The sequence below is a fragment of the Perca fluviatilis genome, chromosome 12 (assembly GCF_010015445.1).
Source record: "Perca fluviatilis chromosome 12, GENO_Pfluv_1.0, whole genome shotgun sequence".
In the NCBI taxonomy this organism is placed as follows: Eukaryota; Metazoa; Chordata; class Actinopteri; order Perciformes; family Percidae; genus Perca; species Perca fluviatilis.
The window spans coordinates 16,556,149-16,580,361 of NC_053123.1; the positions used below are offsets into that span (position 1 = coordinate 16,556,149).

At 37.9% G+C, this 24,213-nt stretch overlaps 1 protein-coding gene across 3 annotated transcripts in view; it reads right to left on the reverse strand.

Annotated features, from left to right (window-relative positions):
* Positions 1 to 6,593: 6,593 nt before the first annotated feature.
* Positions 6,594 to 24,213, reverse strand: part of grb14 (growth factor receptor-bound protein 14) — a 34,079-nt gene continuing 16,459 nt past the window's right edge. For 2 of the 3 annotated variants that reach the window (XM_039818447.1, XM_039818448.1), the window contains 12 exons: positions 16,048 to 16,204; positions 13,633 to 13,754; positions 13,393 to 13,467; positions 13,085 to 13,222; positions 11,557 to 11,667; positions 11,351 to 11,446; positions 10,927 to 10,989; positions 9,233 to 9,349; positions 8,794 to 8,863; positions 8,611 to 8,698; positions 8,062 to 8,155; positions 6,594 to 7,893 (listed from right to left, as the gene is read on the reverse strand). In XM_039818447.1, coding sequence (XP_039674381.1) covers positions 7,747 to 7,893; positions 8,062 to 8,155; positions 8,611 to 8,698; positions 8,794 to 8,863; positions 9,233 to 9,349; positions 10,927 to 10,989; positions 11,351 to 11,446; positions 11,557 to 11,667; positions 13,085 to 13,222; positions 13,393 to 13,467; positions 13,633 to 13,754; positions 16,048 to 16,204 — 1,278 coding nt within the window. In that variant the 3' untranslated portion in view covers positions 6,594 to 7,746. Of the gene's footprint in view, positions 7,894 to 8,061; positions 8,156 to 8,610; positions 8,699 to 8,793; positions 8,864 to 9,232; positions 9,350 to 10,926; positions 10,990 to 11,350; positions 11,447 to 11,556; positions 11,668 to 13,084; positions 13,223 to 13,392; positions 13,468 to 13,632; positions 13,755 to 16,047; positions 16,205 to 23,145; positions 23,390 to 24,213 lie in introns of those variants that run through there. The other variant, XM_039818449.1, reaches the window with a different exon arrangement.

The following is a 24,213-nucleotide window of genomic DNA, read 5'->3' on the forward strand; positions in this document are numbered from 1 at the left end:
GTGCCGCTGCTTTACAAGACACTGCTCTCTGTTTTGGCTGAGTGTGATTATGGATCCTAGGCATCCAGACTAATGGAAAAAAAACTTGAGGTTTGTGCAGCATTTCATTCGCTCCGAATAACACACAGGAAGCAAAATAGCATCTTCTTTGACAGTTTAGTTTTTCTGGGAGAGCCACTCAATGTTAATTCTGATTATTTTTTACCAGTGGTTTGTCTATCAATACCTCAGAGATTATCTTCTACACACAAAGTGTAGAAGATTATCCACATTGTTCATGGTGACAACAGTTACTATCTCCTTTAAATGAAATGGTAACTTCTGTCAACAGCGGTATTTGGCAAATAGCCAATAAAATCGCAGCGGGGCAACAGGGAATCAGCCCCATTTAGCATCCAATCAAAATATCTCTACGGCCTCTCCAACCAAGCACATTTAAAACACCATTTATAAAACTATTATATCCAGCCACTGACCTTAAATTGTTGAATAATGATATAGAACAATTGCAACCAAGGATTGTTTATGTTATGCATTAATCCAGAATTATATTGATTTCTAAGTTACTCGGTACCACTTAGTCATCGTTTTCTGCTCCTGCCAGCAGGGGCTTTGCTCCAAATGAGCCGTGGCCTCTACTGTATCGTTGTGCTACTTTCATTCCTCCATGTTGCGGTAGAACTTGTGGGACAGTATGCTATCCACCCCAACAAACATTGATCAGCATTAGAAGGCTGATTAGTCAGCAAAGTCTCAGCTCTGCAGAGTGAAGACACAATCCTGTGTACTATGTAGGCTACAACCGATAGCATGGCTCTTATTTTGGAATTTCATCATTCTTATTTCATTTTATATTTCAAGTTCATACTTGTCTCACTTCCCCTTTTTTGTTTCTATTTTGCTGTTGTTACTTTTCTAAAAATAAAAGTGTTTTGCTCTATAGATGGCAGTAAGAGAGGACCAGAAACTATGAATTATGAATTTCATTGTATTGGGTAACTCATTCTCTGAGCATGTGACAGACAAAGCATTAAACAAAGCTTTGTTTAGAAATACCTAAACCTGACAACTTTAAGTAATTGTTTGCTGCATAAATCAGTGACAATATATAGTCCTCCTATTTAGTTTAGATTACTTATTTCCTTTGAATTGTTTTCAACTATGGTGTTGTACAACTGACATTTTAGATAATTCTTTTTTTTTATTTACCATTTGTTTTCAACCATTACATTATACAAAATGTTTTCTTTCTGTCAATCTTCTATAATCTAATGATTTAATAAATTGTAATATTTAAGATGCATACAGCTGTTATTTAACAGACTCTGTAATTACATCCTCTCCATCACCACAAGGACCATTAAACAATTGAAAACACTGATGGCAAATACTGAGTGCGTCGGCCAGATGTCTGTTCTACAACAGCACATTCTTAAAAAGGAGGAGATCTTTAGTATAAATGCTGTAGGCATATAATACAAGAAATTGTAAATGCCTTAGATTGTGTGTGTTTGGATACTTCCTGCCCTCTTGTGGTGATACTTTGTAGACTGAGGCACATTTCACATCAGCTCATCAGTGACCAGAAATTAAATGATTTGCAGTAATTATATGGATAAATATAAAGACATATAGATGTATCAGAACAATAACAATAATACATATTTTAATGCATATTGTAAAATGTAATTTTTAAAAATCTACATGAAATATAAATAAATCCTGCTGGATCGCATATAATAATATATGTACTTTATACATTATACAGGCAACTGTCAGTTACATAGTATGCAGGTGTATGTCAATTACATGTTTAGGTTCTTGCTCTGTTGAATTTGTAGTATGTCACCTCGACTAAATTAAAAGAAAATGTATTTATTTATTATCTTTATTTTAATAAAGACATCAAAGTAAATGTACAAGCAGAATAGATTAACATAATTTGGAATAAACTGCATGGTGCAGTAGCACAGATCCTCCCTGACTCTGAGCCAGATTAGGCGCAGAGTGAATCTGTTCACAAATGCCCAGCGAAAGGTCAGCATGGTATTGAATTTTTTCAAATATTTTTCAAAATACCTCCTGGCATTGCAAATATTTTTGACCACTGCGTAATACTTTGGGGAAGGATGAATCCCCTCTCTCTTACACACATACACACAGATACTACTGCACAAAGCCTGCCAATCTGCACCGAAAAACACCGCTCTGGGTTATTCATCGATTGACCATTCAAATCCTAACATAGGCTGCTCTGCTTCTATTCCACTGTTTTCTCAGAAATAGACCATTTCCTAATTCTTCCACAAGGCTTCCTACCCTGTTCAGGAGTCACTCGCACACCATGTAAATGAGAGAAAAAGTAGGCAGGAATGTAAATTGATCCAACACGTGTCTAAATGTGCTTGTGCACATGCACACATGTATGTATGTGTCTGCCAATATGAACATTTTGACCTATTTTGCAGAAAAATGCAACGACAATATATCATCCTAATTCAGCTCTGTAACCTTGAAGTAAATTGCTGCATGATATATAGTATATCATGTTGTTTTTTACTTTCTTCTCCCACCTACATCTTATGGTGTGAATGATAGCGATCGCAGGAAAGTGAATCTCAGAGTTTGGATCTACTTTTACTAGTGTACAATAATATTCACCCCAAGTGCTGTACTGTCAAACATCTCAGCTTTACTTTGCTTTTTTATGTTTTTCTAGCTTTAAAGTCCAAAATGTTTTCCTCTCCAAGACCCCCTCCTGGTGCTACCCCTGTCGTTTTCCTTTTCTTATCCATCCTTTTTATCACCTAAAACATCAGTCCATCACCACCAGAAGCTGTGGTTTATGTCTCCCTGCTGTCCATAGCTCAGCCTTCCAGTGAGAGCTCATCCCCGCTGAGCCGCTGCCCGTTTGCCAAACTCAAATTTTTGTGGGAGAAGTGAGCAGGTTTTACATGGAGGACTGCCTTAATGTTGTTCAGTTGGTGGGCAGCCACACAGGGCGCTGCACTTCAGATTCACTGTTTGCTCATCTGTGCAGGGCCATTCCCCCTCTCTCTGTCTCACTACTCATATGCACACACACACATTATACACACAAACATATCATATATCATAAAGAGAAAATGTCCGGATTAAATAACCTAAAAAAGTGTTTTATGTCTTGATATATTGTCTGATATCTTGTAAACACTTGGCTTGCTGGGATGTTACTATTTTGTCTGAGCAGTAGAGGTATGCCTTTCAACTGGGGATTAGGAGGGGATGTGGCCTCTATAGGGCTCCCTCAGAGCAAAGCCAGTCCTCCCATGTTAATTTCTCAAGGGCAAGAAGAACCTCTGCAATGTTTCAGCTTTGAAGGTAGACTCGAAATACAATAACAGGAACCCTGCTGTACAGCAGAAAAAAGGAGCACACTGATTTGATACCACTACATCTACCTGTTTGCTAAGATCAAAGAGGCCAGTTACAGAGGTATTTCAGGCCCAACAACAACAGACTGATATGTCTGCTTAATGTGAGTTCATACAGGACTTGGTGTTAAATGAAACTTTGTGGCTTTAACATAATAAAAGCAGTTACTTATAATAAACAAAAAATAAGCTGATCTGCAGTATTACTGCAGCAGAGCATCTTTCCACTCTTGTCCTCCTTGGCTCAGTTCCTGTAGGAATAAGCATTAATATGATCATTCATCACTCACTGTCTTAAACAGTTATTTTACAAGCGGCACTGTCTAGGTCTAATTGAGCTACTTTACATTGTAACAAGGCAACAAAATGCACTGGATAAAAGCAGACCCTGTTCCCTTATGTATTTAAAAATAGGGCTTTGGAAAAAACTACAATGCGTGTGTCTCGCCTTTTGAGATTTAATGACTATCCTGTGACTCCACAGAGAATTACTGCCAGTAATTGATTATTAAAACTTGAAATTGCAAACCACATCCATTATTTGACGAGTGCATGTGTTATCCTTGTAATTAACAAAGCTTGGCACTTACCGTTTGCCAGTTCCAAGACCCCCAGAAAAATATATCAGAGGTTAGAAAGGCGCTTTATAGAGCAAGCACTGTCTGGGCAATTATCTGAGACATAATACATTACCAAAGATGCTCAATACACCAAGAATATTTCCCTTCACACACCACGGCACAACTGCGGTCTCGATAATCTCATGCTGTAGGCAAAGACATAAAAGGCATTAATTGTATGTTAGCTTTTGGTTTGGTTTACAATACATGTATCACTATTGTTGCTGTTGTTTAATACCCCATCATCTGCATAAAATTAAGACTTTAGAGCATACAAGTATTTTCTAACTGCAAATGAATTCAGCCTCTAAAAACCTTGCTTTCACCTTTATATTCAAAATTTGAGAACATATCTTAAATATCAAGCAAGGTGCAATTGTTTGTATTTGTTATTCATGTGTGGAGCATCCTCTCCACCTGCATGATTTCCTCTGCCTGTAGTTTCTGATCTATTAAGACAAGATGCTTATAGTGTGTTTGACCAGTGTCTAAAAGTAAACTATTTCTCCAAAATGAAAATAAAGTCAAAGCAAAAACAGCTCTTCAACTGTGCAATGTAAAGCAAAGTGAATCACAGTTGAATATACAGAGATACATGGTATGTTAGATATTTACATATGTATGTTACGTATTTAATATTTTTGTTTTCTCAGCCTATGATAATCTTTGCTCCAGCAAACTGTGGTCACTGTAACTACAGTAAAGAGCTGTTGGGTTTGTTTTTGGCTTTAGATAGTCCTGATGAGAAAGCCTCTAACCTTCACTATAGTGCATTCCCTAAACAAACCTAGCCTTATTTCATTTACTCTGCCTGGACTCATACCCAAGACCAGGTAAGGACTTTTGTAAATCAGCAGAGCAAACACCAAGGTCTTCACTTCATTGGAGATAATCAGTAATTGGCTGAAGACAGAGAAGCCAGATAATTGAATACATACTGGGGGAATACAACAAGAGGGGCATTTAAGAACGGTGTAAAGTTGACAACTCTGAAGTGCAAAACCTGAAGTCATGAGTGAGAGTGCAGGCAGGAGTAAATCCAATGTAGTGGTGAGAAGTGTTACAAACAGTGGTGGTTGTCCATGAGGGCCAGAGACAGAGCGGAGAGATGGTCTTTATTTACTAGGAGAAATGCTGTATCCACAGGCCGTTAGGGCAGGATAGAGCTGGATGAATTCATTAAAGGAAGCGCAGTCTCTCCCAGCTGCCATCTCTCCCCCTGCAGCCAGACTCCGATCAATGGCAGGAATACATCCAAAACAACATTTAGCACAAGACCTCGGAAGCAGGGGTGCATTTAAGACTTCTCTGTGTGCACACATCTCCCCTGGATGTGAGCACAGTTTCAAAATGTGCTATTGAAGTAGAGCAGGGGAGGTATAGGGGCAATGTTTTCGCATCACAACAGAGAAGATTGTTTAACACGAATGCTTCAAGACAAGACATTCTGCCGTTTACTGTTGTGTAGCGAACAATCACATCCATTTCTATTCTTTTCACATTTTATATTCTATGGAGCCTTGAAAGTTGGTTGTAAATTTAAAGTTTACAGTTTTGTAAAATTAGATTACCTAAAATGTATTACTTGCACCTGTTATATTAAATTATTTATCAGAGTAAGAACAGGCAAAAGTGGTTGTTGTTGGTGTCATTGTAGAACACACTCATTGCATATGAAATGTTAGATGCTCAACAGCATGGACGTCTTAGTTGAATGTTTAACTTTTCTTTAAAGTCAACATTTTATATGCATGATGTAATTGTAATTACACTAGACACATGATTTCAAACATAAACCTGGACAAGCAAAAGCAAAATGCTTCTAGTACCATCTAGTGGTTATAGGAGTTATTTAGGTGGAGAACACATAGCTTATGTACAGTATATGTAGCCATATGCCACCCACAGAATTCAGTAAATCATACAGGACAATGTAAGGCTATTGTGTCCCATATACAGGATATATTGTGACTAAATGCAACTATGTGCTGCATCTCATTAGAAAATCATGACTTATGTATTCACTATAAAAACTTTCTGAACAGAGAAGCGCTCTACTACGTGCTGAGGAGACGGCTCAGGTGGACGTTTCATTTTATAGTGAGATTTAGTGTTGGTTATTGCAATATTGGTATTGCATTTGTATCATAACCCTGCATGACCCATTTACTATACAAATAATATAATGTATTCTCTCTCTCTCCCTATACATATATATATATATATATATATATATATATATATATATATATATATATATATATATATATATATATATATATATATATATATATATATAAATAAAAGTTTATCAGCCTAGTGATCAATTGCTTCACACTGTCCCAGATCTCATCTGCTGCATACTAAACTACAGCAATTGCTGGCAGTTTTTAAGTAATAGTGAGTTTACTTTGTAGTGTTAAATTTGACAATGTGACTTTGTTTATAAAACTACACAGTCCATGATGTTCATTGTTCAATGCACTGTTGTCCAGCTGAAAAAAAAAAAAAATGAAACAGTATATGGTCATTTCAATGTCAGTGATTTAAAATACCTTGGTTTTAAAGCTGATGCATTATTGGCTTTTATAAACAAGCAATATCTGACACTTTATACCCACAGCAATGGCAATAGCATCAAAATACAAGCAACCCAGGTTTTGCAAACTGTATACCTGAATCTTTGGAAAATATAAAACCTCAATTTTATTGTACACTGAATTCAGATATGATTTAAATCAGTCACACAGTACTTCTGATTTCCATGTTCATGGCTTAAATCTAAAATTTAATTATATTTCACTCCTCTCGTTCTAGAGCAAGCTCACAATAATGTAATACATGTAATACAAACATTTCATTTAATCACATACATTTAAAATGAATGAACAGTGCAGGCTAGTGAGGTTGTGTGCCATTCCTCTCCACCTGAACATTACCTCTCCTTTTGTCTCTACAACAGTCTCAGTCCAGCTTACAGGAGCATGCACAGTGACACTTCCTGAGACGTCATTTTAGCTCTCAAATAGAAAACAATCATTTTCTTTAAAAAAAATACCTGAATACTTAGAAATACAATGACATGAAAAGTAAGATAGAGTTTTACTGAAATTACTCAAAGAGATGTTGTGTAGGCTACTATAATTCCCATCATGATATGGTTTCAAATAAAAAATGATGATAGGTGTATACATACTGCAGAAGACATTCTATTGAAATGTTTTAGTGAAAACTAAACTAACTACAAACTACTGTATGTTAATAAGAAAAGAAAAAACTACTTTATTTCACTAGTGTCATGATGCTGTTAGAATCAAAAGCTGTTTGCAGTACACATTCAGCACTACAATACACAGTACGAGAAGTCATGTTTGGACTTTGCACAATGGATTTACCACCACACATGGGCACAAAACGTTCACTAGACAAATGTGCACATCATCTTGAGCACATGTAGCCAGTTATTATACAGTCAACAGTAATTTGTCAAATTCAGCTTGTTTTGAAAAAGAAAAATAAGGAGGGACCATGTAGCACAGTACGAATGTAGACGATAGTGGATGATAACAGTAGTTTTAGTTAGTTAGCATGGCTGTTCAGTCTGGATATCTTTCTTTTTCTTCAAGGCACAAGAACAATGGGAGTGTTTGTCCAGAAAAGGCCCTGTAGTTAAGGTGCATCTGGGCCCTCGGGGGTCTCTTGGGTCCCCATGTTCACAGGGTGATCTGGGCACAATGGTGTTTGAGCTTGCAGGGCAACACCCCTCGGTTTAGCTGGTAAAACTCCACCAACTGGATCAAGTCAGTGAACCGTGTGTGGCCATCATCCAGACTGTAGAATAACTCCCCTTCATCATCCACCTGCAGTAGAGTATGCACACATATACACACGAAGACATGCACATCCACACGCAAAGGAATCACACACAAGAGATGGATGACTTAATAAACAATAAGGCTCAAATTTGGAGGTACTTTTGGAAAGATAAATAAAAAACATTGTATATCCAAACAGTGGATTGTACTCACAGGTAAGATCTGAAAGTGTTTGATTTTTTGCATGTGACACAGCGACAGTACAAATGTCTTAGGGTTGCTTTGGCTGTCCCTCAGAAGAAATACTCTGAAAACAAAAAGAAAGCTTTTATCTTACTTTAACCCTATTTCAAAATCTCCTAAAATAAAGACAACATTTTTTATTACATCATGCGCCATTTGCCAGTACTTTAAAAATAGACATAGGGCAAACTGTCAGGTCTATAATGGACCACTAGAGACTATTGCTTTAGCTCCAGCTCCCTTGTTTTCACTTTTTGGAGATCTGCTTCCAGTATGTTGACAAATGTATATATATTTAAAGATAAGTTTAGATGTTGTGATGATACAATAAATGTTTCTTGTGTCTTCGTAAAAGACTTCTGTCACATTCTACAACATATATTTTGTATATTGTATAGTCACTGTTGAGGATCATGCACCAAATGCAGTAAGCCCAGAGGTCTACACTACCTACAGTAATAATCCTAATGTCTTTAATGACATAATGTAAACACAAAAGAAAGGAGTATAACTGCTTACCCATCGATATGACCCTGTTGAGTAATTAGACGCTGAGCCTCATCCCGAGACAGTTTGCCGTGGAACCAGGACTGAGTCATGTGGAGGGCTGAAGCACAAAGAGAAACAATTTATTGTTAATAATCTATTTCTCTTGAGTACAGATGGCAAATCAAAATAATAATAAGAAAGTGCCCCACAAACCTATGTTTGACACTGAGCTTTGTGATGTGGAGGGGCTCCCGTGGCCGCTCAGACGGTGGCAGCTCTTTCTCTACGGGAGAAATGAGTTACAGACGCAATATTAGTTGAAGTAATGTTAATACATAGATAATTTATCCAGTTTCTCTTGCCTTTGTATTATAAACGTAATAACAACTTATGAGGTGCTTGCAACTCTTGATCTTATAAGCTTTATTTTGTTGTGTTAAGCCCCTGTGTGTGTTAATATACTGTTGTATATTCAAATAACTATGCTAATTCTTAATAACTCTTGTTACACTGGACATTACCAAATAGGATAAGGTTGTACATTGTAAGAGCACATTATAACATTTGAATAATTAGTTCCTAGATTCTCTCACACTTAAATTCACCAAAATGTCCAAAGTGCATGTTTTCACTGGGTGACACCCTGACTTACCCTCCATGACAGGCCTTCCTCTACAGCCACAGACAGCGCCTCAGACGGATTCTCAATCACACGGCTCTTTTGGCCAGAAAAGTCCATGGCCACCAGTGAATTCTCTGAGATGCTTCTCTGAAATTGCAGACATACATTGAAATGTTAGGTTTGTAATGACCTCAGGTTGTTGTTTTTTTTAATTTATTTTCCTGTCCTTTGGGTATATGTTATACTGTGGAACAGAAGTAGACTGAATTTTGCGTTCTTATGGTATTATATTGCCATCTAGTGTCTGAGTAACGTGACTCCATCTTCATCATTTCTGGATGATTCCCAATGGAAAACTCCATTGAAAAGGGATTAGAGTGGCTTTGAAAAGAATGACACATGGGCACATTTTAGTCCTTTAAGCTGCCATATAGTGAGTGGCTCACTGCACACACTCAAGAAAATTCTTCTTATCAGGATTACCAAGAAGCTTTTAAATGACCAAATTTGTTCTACTACCTACTAAGCTTACAATTTAAACGAGTGGTTAAAACAAAGTGAGCAGTGTTTACTTTGAGGATAGAGGCATTCCTGCCCGTCTTATTTACTCTGGCACAATTCCAATGATGAAATACCAATCATTGCTTATAAATATGTTACATGTTATATGTTAGGGAGTACAGCTTTTATTTACTTTGTAGTGATCCCATGAAGCAGTTTTCTCGATGTAGCATGTTTAGCTTAATTTGTCAGGTAAACCGCAGAAGCTTCAGCAGCCTGATCCTGCATTTGGCAGATGCATGCACTCCCCTGTCTTTCTAGCTAATTCTATCGGTGAGGCTGTTGGTCACATATGACCCTCCAACAGCAGAGAAGAGGTGATGAGTTGCTAAATCTGAGAACAGCTGATTACTGTGTATTTTTAGAAAGTGGAGGGTTCATGAACATCTCCAAAAGCCATAAATAGATTGGGTTCACTGCCGCGAAAAACACTCCCAGTAGAGTCTTGAGGCTATTATGAGAAACCAAACCCACATTAACACAGTGAAGGTGCCTCATTTGTCCTACGCAAATTATATTACTATTCTGCTATGTGTTGGCTCCAACACATTTTTTAAGCATAAAAACTTATCTTTAAAGCAGCATTATTTAATTTTCTTTTGGTCACCTGGAAACAAGCTAGAAAAACAACATTGACCGCATTATAACCTATAACCTTACCCATACAATATCCACTTTCCTTTTAGCTTTAGTTTAGTCTCCAACACCTCCTGAGTGCAATATCTGCTGCTAAATGCTCTACCATGTTCTCCAGCTAGTTGTTAACGTTATCTGTCTGTCTGTCATTCGCTGCTTGGCAGGTATTATATTAAAGTGGATTTATCAGAGGACTGATGAAGATGTAACTTTACATAGAAATGTTAGTCACTGTTATGCACCTTAAAAAATTAAAAAATATATAAAGTAAGAAGACATCTGAGTTGCACCGGCAATTCTTTTTTACTCTACCCTGGATGTATCAGAGCTTTTTGGCTAAAAATAAAGTTGCCTACTTTGGCTAGAAATAAGAGGTTAGATTTTGTGTTTGTCACCATGCGTGACCTATGTCAGTCGTGAGTCTTTTAATTCATAGGTTTACAAAGTACATTTTCAAAGTGAGAATGTAACATTTTAAGTAATTTTCAAGTGAGTGACATGACATAAAAATAAGACCTTCAACTTACCATTGGGGATGCTTTTTGTTTCTGGTGTGGCTGAATGAAGTTTTGGTACAGTTCCATTCCATACTGAAACACAGAACAATGAGCAGCATTTTAAGTTCTAATCCCAAATATCTATTACATGTTAACTTTAAAATACTTTCAGTAGACCTGAAGTGTAGTGATAAATAGGGGCAGATACAAATAAATCACAGTGTTGTGCTTTACTATAGATTATTTATAGACCAGCAGGAGAGTGAGTAATGCTCTAAGTGTATCCAGCAGATATCCAGACAATGAACACATGCTGCTTCTATAAAAAGTAAGGGTGCTAATCCACCACCGCTCAATAGTTTCCCTTGACCTCCTCCCAAAGCTAAATCTTATTCTAGCACTGACTCAGCATTTCTTCTCCTAGACATCACCAGTTAGTAATCAGCAAGCCAACCTTTAACAAGCGCATGGCTGTGATCCAGCAGGTCCTAGTCTGCTCATCATCCGCACAAAGCAACTTCAAGTCTCGGGCTGAACTACACTTTGTGGGCTGGAGAAAGAAGTTACAAGGAGAAAAAAAGGGATTTCAGCATGCTGGGAATCAATACTCTACTTCTGCTCCTTTTGTATAGTTTTGGCATTTCTAGAAAGTGAGGGTACCTTGACACAGAAGCCATAATCTGTGGGTGCTCCATGTAGTTTTTTGGCTGACAACACTGTGTAGACATCACTGTCACTGAAGTCGGCAATGAACTGGAGATGCCTTGGTTCCTGTAAAACAAAGAGGTCCTCATAAAACAAATGTACAGTATAGATATACATTTTGATGCAACATCAAATCAAAGTTTTGGGTCTAGTATTCATCTGTAAATCTGCTGTACAGTATGTAAGGGATGAAAACTGGCAAAAGTGGTAAAATGACACCTTAAAAGGTGCTCTAAGCGATGTTGGGTGACATTACTTCTTGTTGACGTTCAAAGTATTTTCAAACAAAACGGAGACTAGCTCGCTCCTCCCTCCTCATGCCGTCCCCTCCCTTCTGTGCACTATCTCCCCCCCGCCCCAACCCCCACCCCAAATCCTTCTTGTCCGTTATTGGCTGAACGTTGGAACACAGTTTGTGTATGTTTGCATTGTCCAGGTTGGACTACTTTGTTTTTGTTGGCGTGTGTGGAGCCTGGGCTGTCTACAGAGACCGCTTTTTTCACAGTGTGTTTAGGGGACCGGCAGCTTGCGGATAGTGAGGAGATGTTTGCTGTATGTGATAAAAAAATGTTGTAGCCTAAAAAACGGGTTACATCGCTTAGAGTACCTTTAATATATCTGAATGAAACCATGCTTACAGTCTAATCTTTTGGGCAAAAGGAACATAATAGCTCATTTAGGACAAAGGTGGAGCACAAGTAAATTTAAACAATGCATATTTATCAATAAATAACAGTGTTACCAGTCATTCTGGGTGTGGTTAACCTATAAATGCATGACAATTATAAGGATAAAATTAGACATACATGTATTGTGTCAACACCCACATTGTGCCAAAGATACATTTCCAAGAAAGAAAAAAGCACAAAGATTACCAGTGTTCTGCTTTCAAGTGACACACCTAACCCACTTCCTTATTTAAAGTAATGCCACAGCCGTTAGTGTCTGTGCTGACTGACTAGCAATGTTTCTGACCACAGATGAATGGTGAACCCCGCTGGAGTAAAAGTGGGTACCATACCAAAGCCCTCCAGCACCCAACAACAAAAGGTCTACTGTTGTAGGAAATGAAAGCAGTTGAGAAGTAGTTGTGTTGGCACGACTGGTGCCTAGGTATAAGCTTCACTTGTCAGCAGCTTTGAGAGTCCTGTTTCTGCCTGGCTGACATGCCAGCTGACCTAAGGAAAATCAAGCTCAACCTGTTCCACTGCTCTCTCACAGCATGATTGAGATATATACAGACGATGAACTGGTGACCCCACCATGTACCAACAGAGGACTGGGATGTAGCTTCTTAGATTAAGCCATTAATTCAAGTAAGATGACAGACACATAACAGTACATCAGAATAAGATTGCATGCAACGGAATGGTTTTAATTATATGCAACAAATAACCCATGTAGTAATCTGCTTTTGATATTGCTTTTGAATTTCATAAAATGCAGACAACATTCTGTAGACGAGTCATTTTGTTTTACTGACCTTGGAAGTTCCCTTATTGGAGAAATAAAGCCCTGACCTCCGCAGGACAAAATAAAACTTCTTCCAAGACTTCCTGCTTTGCTCTTTGGCATGGAGGTGTCCATGTATCTCTGGACAAGTGCTGGAGTTGAGAAAGGTCTGTGTTGGGTAGAGAAATATTTGTCCATAGATGGTTGTGTGTGCAGTATACTCTTAAGGTAACACATGACATTTACACAGAAGATTGAGAGCCTTGTAATTCTTGGCACTCAAGGACAAAGAGAGTGCAATTTAACATAAATGAATTGATTGAAATTTGAATTTGATACCTGTATAAGCTGAGAGTGATCCACCATCCCATTGGCTTCACTTGATATAGAGACCATGTGATCCGGGAAAAAGTCCTACCAATATGAAAGCAACATTAGTTATTACAACAGTCTTTAAACTCCTCAACCCACACAGTGGTGGGAATACAGGTGGTCAGTTCAAAGAGAGTCTATGCCAAGGCAAAATGATGTGTATGAACCCATCACCGTATTTACAGTATGATGTTATCACAAACTCACCAGGGGTTTCCTGAAGAATTCATATTTGGCATAATTCTTCCTAAAATACAGCCGGCAGTCTGTGTCCATTGCCCAGCTTGATAGTACCTCCATAACAGACTCATGGTCTTCAATGGTTCTCTCTAGTGAGACCAGGAGGAAATAAAATCAATGACAGGTTAACTAGTTTTTCACCCCTCTATGGATAAAAGATGAAGGCTGCATAGAATTGGCTGTAATGTCAAAACAAAGTGAAAGACATAAGTTGAAATGTTCTTAAAATGTTAAAGCAAAGATGTCTGCAAAAGATTTCCTGACAAGAGTTGTATTGCTTTATTTCGAGGCACAGAGTTTGGTTATTAACCTTATGTCAATGTGTAACCTCTGGATAAATCAGTACAATATCAGCATTAATTATTTCCTAGACCTTGAAATGATTGAACAAATAAATGTTTTTCCATTAGGTCAACAGAAAGCCATGTGAAGCAGCTTTGAATAATATCAGGGAAAATGCATCGACAACAAGTAACTTTTCATGATTTACATGGCTGATCATTCTGAAATGATTTCATTGAATAAACATTTATTGATATGAAGTCTTGAGCGGTGCAAAAAAGCTAACTACAGTCTACAGCCTAAATACTATGAAAAACATGTATCTCCAAATGCTTAACTTTTTTTCTGAATTAGTGGGCTCTTATAGAATTATATTAGTTCAGGGTAATTTTGCAAACTCACAAAGGAGCATTTAATCGGTTAGTTTATAAAAACTAAAATAACATATCTAAATACATGGTTTTCATTGGAAAACAATTATATGTGGTTTTATTTTTTTAAAGCATTGATGACTGGAACAGAACAGATGGATGAATTATGTAATGTGTGCAATAGTTTGAAAATGCAGCTGAGAAATGTATTATGCAGTCATACTGTCTCCTAGCAGATCACTGTTAATGTGTTTTTAACTGTTGGTTTAATAGATTTAATAAAGAAAGCTTTAATAAAGAACTATATTTTATGTCATTCATACACTATTCTTGAATGCAAATGGTAATATGCATTTAATATATACATACTTGTGTCAAGGTATACTGTAGGTTACATAAATGGTTACATCTAACAGCTAATTATTTGATAGTGCATCAATTCAAATGTTTCTTAGTAGTATCTAAAGCAAGCCATTTCTAGCCTGGGTAAACCCTGACAAACCTCCGGCAAATTTGAGATTTGCTCTGCAAGTTAGTCTGGCGAAGAGCCCATTCAAACCCATTTCCAATGTCCCCAAAATCGAGGCACCAATCACAACCGCTGAGGCGGGCTTTACACCAATCACAACCATTGAGGCGGGTTTTACGCGACGACGATAGCACAGCGACGGCGAGCAGCTTTTTGTTTACATTCAACATGACTGAAGCGCAGCGTCACCCGGATCGTTGGTCTGATTGGTCGGACTATCCAATTGCGCCCAGAGGCATTTGAGCGGCGTCCGTTGGTGACGCCTCTTTGGAAATGAACTGTCAATGAACCTTTCCCAGACCCACTTTCAGTTACAACTGAGACGGGTCTGGTGTCAACCAGGCTAAGCCATTTCTGTAATAAAAATGAAACTCCCTCAATTAAACTTGGTGTGTAGCTTTCAAACAATACCAGTCAGGTTCATAGCTGGTGGTGCTTTAAATTAAAATGGATCAAATCAGCAGCAGCAGGTAATGTGGCATAGGAATCAAAGACCTCACAACAACCTTTTGCATTCCACAACAAAAGCTATGCAGACAATACTAGTAGGGTTGAAAAATATATGTGAGAGGAAATCTATAAACCCCAATTTAGACAGTAATTGTCTTTATACATGTACTGCACTACCTCTCTCTTAATTAAATGCCAGTGGAGGACAATAAATAATATTTTGTGCAAGGAAGATATATAATTGATGCTCACAGTGACTAAGACACAATCAATACGAACATTATCACCCCTCATAGTACACACAATGTGATTAGGGAATGAATTGGTTTAGGATTGAACAAAAACAGAGGAAGGTGCTCTGTTCCAGTCACACATTTACACGTCACCACCCCGCTACCTACTATCCCATCAAATCAAGCAAACCTCGCACATAGTTCTAACAACATTAACATTGCATTGTTAATACTAGGCTGGCAACCATATGAATCTGCAAGCTCATGTTTTATTTCTTCTGGCAGATAGCTCACTTCTGCGATTTGGTCTGGAGATGTCAGGCTATAGCTTAATACCAGTGCATATTATAAATATGTCAAAATTAAACTAGTGTATATTTTGACTAACGACACTTAACCCCATATTATCGTAGACTCTCACAACTTTTGGAGATTTGACTGTGATACTGACCATGCAGTTATGAGATTTTTAAATTCTCATAAAAAGATGCTAATTTTACAGAAAACAATATTTCACCTATTCCCAGATGAGATATGTGTTCAAAAAGAGTCCAGCTGTGGTCATCAATGCAGTGGTTCTTCAAGACAAACAGCTGGCATATGTCCCGGGCAGTGATGTCACTGGGAACCTCTACTGCCCTGCTGGTGTTATCTTCATTATAAACTTTGATTACCTGCAACAGAAGCAATTTATTAACAACCATCACAACCCATCAGCAGGATGCGATACTTTTTACTTTCAAGAAGCACAAGCAGTGTTGTTTTTGAAGTAATGCAATGAACAGTATTAAAGGTGAGGCAAAGTATCAGACAAAATAATCAGTTTGACCCACATACACCAGTTAGATGCTTTATATTGTAGAAACAAAATACACAGAAAATTAGAGTTGATGAAAGCCCTAAAAAGTACAGAACAATGTGCAAAGCATGTTCTAGGATGTAAATATGTGAGCTTGTGAAGAAAACTTGCAATATTGCAATACCACATTGAGACATCAAACACTTAAAAAATTCATCCATCTGAAAGTAGAACTTACCCCCCTGTTTGGAGCCAAGCAGAGTTCTGAGTTTGGACAAGATCTGTAGCCTATGCAAGGCTGAGTACATAGCATTGCAAAAGAGAGCTTTTGTAAGCATAAAAACATGCGTCTGACGGCACTGTGAGTGTCAGCTGGGAAGCACGAGTCTCTCTCTCTCTCTCTCTCTCTCTCTCTCTCTCTCTCTCTCTCTCTCTCTCTCTCTCTCTCAAAGGAGGCAATTAGACAAAACTGCCTCTTAGCACAGCGCTGTCCACATATCTGTATTGCTGGGGCTTGATACAAAATCCCCTGCTACCTTTCTCCACCACTAAACGTGAAGAAGCCAGAGATCAATTTGCTCATTCACTGGAGACCCTTTTAGACATGCACCTCACTAGGTTGGACTTAGTAAAATCTCTGTATCACTTTCAACACAATACTAGTCTGAAGAGAGAGAGAGAGAGAGAGAGAGAGAGAGAGAGAGCGTACTTGCATGTTTTGTATCCTAAGATCACTGCAATACATTATCTCAATCTTCATCTGTTATGCGCAAACTCAGACTTAAACTAGGAAATACTATGAAAGAGCCCTTTTTAGGTTGTTGAGGAGATTGGACTTCTCATATCAGATCAGTCTATAAAAACTATCCCTATACCGAAAATTATGGTTTCCCCGCTATAAGGGACGTTAATGTAAAAGTCACCCATGTCTGAATGACAAAAATCACTAAGAGATAGATGAAGCCAGCAATGTAACATATTCCGTGTCTAAAAAAGGGCTTAGGAGGAGGAGAGAGAGAGAGACAGAGAGAGTCACAACCCCCTCTCCATTAACATTCACACGCCCATGGCAAGCAGAGCTCCCAGCATAATGCCCTGCAAGAGCCCACAGAGCAATTACAAAGGTGCTGGTTAAATGTAATGCTAGTTGGGTCAACTCAGTCTTAAAGTTGACAGAGGCGGGTGCGGAGAGGGGGCACGGAGGGAGGCACAGTAAAGACCAAATGACTGTCTCTTTTCTTTTCTTTTCTTTCAATGAGTGGTATTGGTTGTTTAAAGCCTGGCAGGGCGAGCTCGATTCCTTTTGTGGAGAGAAAAGAGGTCAGCGCTCTCCAGCAGGGCTGAGGTTTGAGCCCTCAAGGAGCCATCAGCCAATGGGATCCTCCAGCTATGACATCATCTCTCAATGTAAACCATTTAGTGTTTAATCAGCCCGCTTGGAGCCTTACAAGACAAATATCTTTGCTTGTCTAAGTCCACAAAGACAAGGGCCTACATTAAACAGATTACTCCAGCAGCCAGGGTTTTAATATAGTTAACACTGCAGGTTAATTATCTCAAATCTTTTAAAACCAAATCAGAGACAAAGACAATAACAGCTGAGAACAACAGTGCAAAACCATATGCATTTTAAAGAAACAAACCCTAGATCTTAAATAGGTATGTACTGTATTTGCTGCACTGCTGGTGATAACTGTCTAGCCTGGACTTCTGTTAAGCTGCTGTAAGGAAGTGGCTTTCTGAGAGTTGGCCAAATGAAATTATTCAGGCATCACATTTCACTAGGAACAGGGTAGGGTTTGTCAGAGGGTAAGAAAACCTTTTTGGTACATTAGCATTGCAGATATACTTGATGTTTGCATTACATAACACTGAAAACTGAAAATAGTAGAATTAGTTTTACGCAAATTTTAGTTTGGATATTGAAAAATCCAAACCAAAGAGGGCAGGTGCTGAGCCAAAAGCGTGAACATCATTAAATAACTAAATAAATAGCTTGCATACTGCAGGGCTCCAAACCTAGGTGACATTTTGAGAAGACACACATCGACAATAAATGAAAATGTATCTCAACCATGAAATTAATCCATTCCATTCCTCAGACTGTGAACTCATCTACATACAACAGCCTATTATGCCTACTATGACCATTGTTCAAGAGAAGGAGACAGGGAGACTAAATAGTGTTACACAGCAGGATTTTATGCTATAAATTATATTGAAGTTTTGTAAAGACCTATGGCAACTCTGAGGGAGCTAATGTGTTCAACAGCTGAGACACTGACTAAAAATGTCGCCCCGGTGCTTCACCAGTCACAGCGTCAGGGCTGTGTGGCAAAGACACAGCCAGAGAAATTCACACAAAGGCATGCACGTTCTATGGCCTGCTGAAACCAAAACTTTAACTTGTGTTGCTATGTACAAAGGATCAGCAGAAACACCATCCCAGCACCAGCTGTGGGGGTTGCATCTCTGCAGACATTGGAATAATTGTAGAGGCATCATAAATGCAGCAAAAGCTACTGAAATCCTGGAGGGAAACCTGCTTCAGTCTACAACATTCCCAATCATAAAGCAGTGTTTACTTTGTATTTCCTAAACACTAAATCTTTAAAAATGTGTTTTAACAATGTAAATTATGTTTATGTAAAGTTCGAAAATAGATAGACACAGATGGAGTAAGTTAGAGGCATGATGAAGTGTGGTAGGGCATGGGAAGTGTCCTGATAAGACACATGGTCATTGACCATGTTACTTCTGCTGGATAATTCTGGGTGGACATCAGGGCCACACATGCAGAGCAGTTTCCTGTGAATGTAAGTGCTGTCTCCATGGTTACTTTGATAGTATTATGTTTTTGTAACATTTGCATAGTTATCATCAATTATTTGTGGGGGTTTGTCCTAAGGCACCAACACTGTGCTCAGGTGGTTTGCTATCAAAAACTATTTAAGTAGTGCTCTGCAGGCTGATTCATGCAGATATGTACAGAAGGTTGTTTCTAAACATAGAAAATATGTATTGCTATAGTCATAGTTCTATTATCTTTATTGTTGTACATCATGCCCACTGCTATAATTATTATGAATCATATATCTGTATCTGTGTCTCTCTCTCCCCCCCACCCCCATACTGTTTATCAACAGTCTGATAATTACTCAGAATATAATTACTTTTACTTCCACAGACGAATTATTGTATCATTATGCGTTTTTTTTTTTTTTTTACAAAAGGTATTTGATAACATTGAGTGGAAGGCACTGTTAATAATTGGTAAGAGTTTCTAACGAATGGCCAGGCAAGATAGCATGCTGTGTGAACGGCTGATGTCTTTATCAGCGAACACAGAGCTGCATTCATCAACAAGTAACCCTGATCCAAATGTACACATGCTTTCACCCGAAAAGCATTCATGTCCGCCTACGTCATGTCAATCAAACACACCTTTTATGTTGCAACATGCAAAAATAAAGAATGTTACCTGGAAAGTTAGTTCTCTGTTAGATTATTGTTCCTCACTTTAAAAAGGGCAAAAGAGCAAATTGGCTTCAGCTGTTTAACTGAAAATATGATTATTTTTTTATAGTCTTGGTTGCAGCAATGCCAAAATGAGATATCACTTTTGAAATATGTGACCGCTACATTACAAAGTGATGGTACAAAGGTCAACCTCACTGGGGGATATACTGGAGAGCAATTTATTTCCAAAAGTGCATCTAGAATGTGTGGATAGTTTAAGTTTGATCTGACTGATTTTGATTTGGTACTACCTGAATAATATAAGCTTCCTAGAGAGCTCCATGTTTGCTAAGTTTGGTACTAGCTAGGTTGGTTGTGCTTGATATTGGTATTTTACTTTATTCTAAGGTACGGTACTTTAAAGCACACCACCCAGACAAAATCTGCTGAATGGTTGAATTCATTAATTTAGGCAAATGTTAGCACTGGTGACACTGTCAACATTAAATTATTTTCATAGCTCCCACAAAATACAGTATTGTTAGCGTTGTAAAAACAGCAGAGCAAACATATAGAAATGTTTGCCTCCTCCAACTCAAAGACACGGTCTAAATTCTGAAACTGGTTGGTGCTACGTCTCCTGAAGTGGCCAGGACCCGTTACTGGCAGAATATCCCATAGGATATTCCTCTATCTTCGAAAGTTTAAAAAAATCTACATTACATATTTGTTTTTTTAACATGAAAGCAAAAACATAAAAAAGAATACCTTAAATTATGAATTACAGAATCATGACCGGATACATATCTATTGAAACATTTTAAAGTTGGAAAAATACACTCGTCAGTGCCCTCGAACAATAAAATGTTACCAAATGAACACAATCTTTGGCATTTTGTGATACTACCCATCACAACACCCCCATGCTGCACCTCCTTCGTCTCTATTGTAAATAAACTTTCAGCCCGACATATACCAGTAAATGCACTGTATGCTGGAAAATGGTTAAATGGTTTTTGGTTTCAAAATTTTTTGGCATTCGATAACTGTAAACTAGGCATACTGAAACAGAGCGGCTGAGATCGATAGACAAAGCAGCAAACTGTGCCTTCCCCCGCTGATTTTCAGCTGAGTGATTATTGGGAATGCTCTAATTAATGCTCTAAAAATAATAATAATTTGTGATAAGTTTTCTTTAGATTTAGCAGCTAGCACCTACTGTAGGTGTAGTCCAATGTGCTCCAGGCAGTTTGGATTTTTTTGATGAATTTAGATGATTTGAACCTTGTGACCTGGCATGTTATCCTGCTAGAAGTAGCCATAAGAAGATGGGTACACTGTGGCCATAAAGGGAAGGACATGGTCAGCAACATTATTCAGGTAGGCTGTGGCACTTAATTGGTACTAAGGGGCCAAAAGTGTGCAAAAGAAAATACCCCCCACACCATTACAGCAGCAGCTTTATCTGTTGATACAAGGCAGGATGAATCCATGCTTTCATGTTGTTTAAACCAAATTCTGACCCTACCATCTGAGCTCCTTGCCCATCCACCAGCAAAACCCTCACCCGGTGGAGCTTGGCTGGCAAAGGAGCAGAGAGCCTCGGGTGCTGGCAACATGGAAAAAGTAATATACTAGCCAAACTGCAATGACACAACTATCCCTTTAACAAGAAGTTGAACAGATGTACAGTACCTAATAAAGTGTGAGTGTACAGTCTTGTTGAACATAAACACCTCTATTAGACCATCTTATCTCAAGGACAGGACAGAGTGAGCCATTTTTCCAATTAAACTGCTCCGGTTTAACCTTGAACTGCACTCCCACAGCTGCAGCTCTATCACAGAGTGGTGGTGAGGAGTTGGCCTCCAGCCTTGTCTATCTTAGAAACCATTGAGAAATGTCCTCCCAGCTCCTCACTGTAACAACACTGAAAAACTGAAATTCAGTCTCTCTCTTTTTTTTTTTTTTTTTTTTTTTTTTTTTTTTTTTTTTTTTTTTTTTTTTTTTTTTTTTTTTTTTTTTTTTTTCTCTCTCTCTCTCTCTCTCTCTCTCCCATACCATTTACGCCTACAGTTAATGGCTCCCAAAAATGAACTAAACTACTGGTGCTTAGGGTGCTAAAACAGAACTGGACCAACTGGCAATACAAAGTAATAGCCAAAATTCTATTTGTTTTACAGAGAATCCAGCGTGCAACAATGAGGGGATGAATTACAACAGCAGACAAATGTTATCAAGCTACACAGATAAGCATGCTGGATAGCCATAGCTACTTTACACAGTAAAATGACTGTTGAGCTACTGTGGTCTTATCTAAAAAAAATACATATTATCTGGCCAAATTTCTATTCTGCTGAGTTTGTTGGAATTGGATTTGCACAACATATTTGACTCAGAGATAGGATAGAAAAGACACTTGAGGTGGCTTGATGAAAATGAAACATTTTTTTATCATTAGAACATTTCAGTGTTGCCCCTTTGTAACACCATATTCATCTCATACTACCTATGTGGTTCACAATGAGGTACCATGTTTGTCACAAAGGTCCACACGACATTGTGCATTTCAGCTTGCCAGATGATTTACATTCCAGGTTGCCCCTGTCTGTAACAACTTATTTCATTGTTAGTACGATATTCAGGTCATCACCCCCACGTCAAAGTAAACAATAAGAGCAAGCCATCATAAGATGGAAGGCAAGAATCTATAAATCCATAAGAAATAATGGAGCAGTTTTAGGCTGGAGTTTAAGAAATATACATTATATTGTTGTTGGACCAATGTTTGTGAACATGAGGAACTCTTAGAAATCGCAGAACCAACACCACAATCAGGTAATTCCTACAAATGCAAAGTGCTGCTCCACATACATTATATAAAAAACCCACCACAAAATGTAATATTCTGACTCAACATGTGGGCTTTTATTTTGCTGGGCTTTTTTCTGATGAAAGTGAACTGCAATTAGTCTAGGAAGAGCCGGCTAAGCTCTGGGTTTAAACACCATCTTTTACCATCAAATGACACATTTCATCTGTGTCAAATTCACAATAACGTAAGATAACATTTTTGAAGAACCCAGTGTGAATCCCAGTAACATTTCAGTTCAAACAATAGCATAGGCAAACTACGGTGAACAGAATATGAACATATATATGAAGAAAACTTTGGAAAGTTGTACACATAGTGAGCCCTTACAGAATGCTCACGAGGTTGGATCTCCTAAAGTTCCTTCTACAAAGACAAGATGGATTTAGAACAATCTGCAAACATGAACAGAAGGCAGCACTTTACTAATACAGAGGGTAAATGTTTAAGAGATAGTACAGAGGAGATCCATGAAAGATTCCTACCCGCTTCTGCAGACAAAGTGGTGTGATGGCAGGCAAGGTGACTCTTCTTGCATGGAAATTCATGCTTCTGCCTTTGGAGCACAATTAACTATGTGACAAATGTCCGTACATAGTAACTAAAAATAACGATAATGTACAAATCGTAGTTCTAGGGATATTTAATAATACAGCACTTAATTAATACAGAAGAACTTTTTCTATATGGTAACCCTTTTGGAAGCTATAGAAAATGGTGACATCCTTCACCATTAAAGTGTGAGAAACTAAGTAATGTATCCTCCCCACAACACAAACCCCTCCTTTGTCCTTGGGATTGTAAAAACTTTTTTCCTTTTCTCTACTTTTAGAAAGGCAGTTCCAATAAACAAAACTGAAAAGAAGATTTTCTCATGAGTTAAAATATACAAGGCCTGAGAAAGCTACTGTTAAATACTGCACCTGGAATCAAAGTATTAAATTCTGCCTGGTGATAATGTCAAACACAGAACATGAGCTGAAGATTTCCCAGAAAGACCATGTTTCAGATTGTTTTTGATTTATTTGTAGCCAGACACAGCTATTTTTAGTCTCAGACATAAAATACATTTCACTAAACAAACATTCCTTAGCATATTCATAACATTTTGCATATACTTTATGCATGCTGATATTAGAAAAGGATATGAAAAAAATAAAAAATAAATCCATAGTTTAATAACGGTTTAGATAATGACAAACTAAAGAGTTTACTTGGGAAATAAAAAGCTGTATACTTGTAGGACAGTTTGCCTCTTCCTGCAACCACATTAAGTCTGCCCTGTTAGATCTACATCAGGCCTAAGACTATTCATTTATTCCCTTATTTATTATTACTTTTCAGAATTGCAATTATTTATTCCAAGAACACAAATCCTTAACCATTTAACAGTTAACCGACAATAAACATTTTGACAGATTAATACTATCAGTTAAAAACATTAAAACAAAAAAGTATTTAATGAAAATTTTTTCCATTGTAAAAGAAAAATATGCTATATAATCGATTTCACTGGTTCTCAAACTGGTGGTACGCGACCTCCCTCTAGTGGT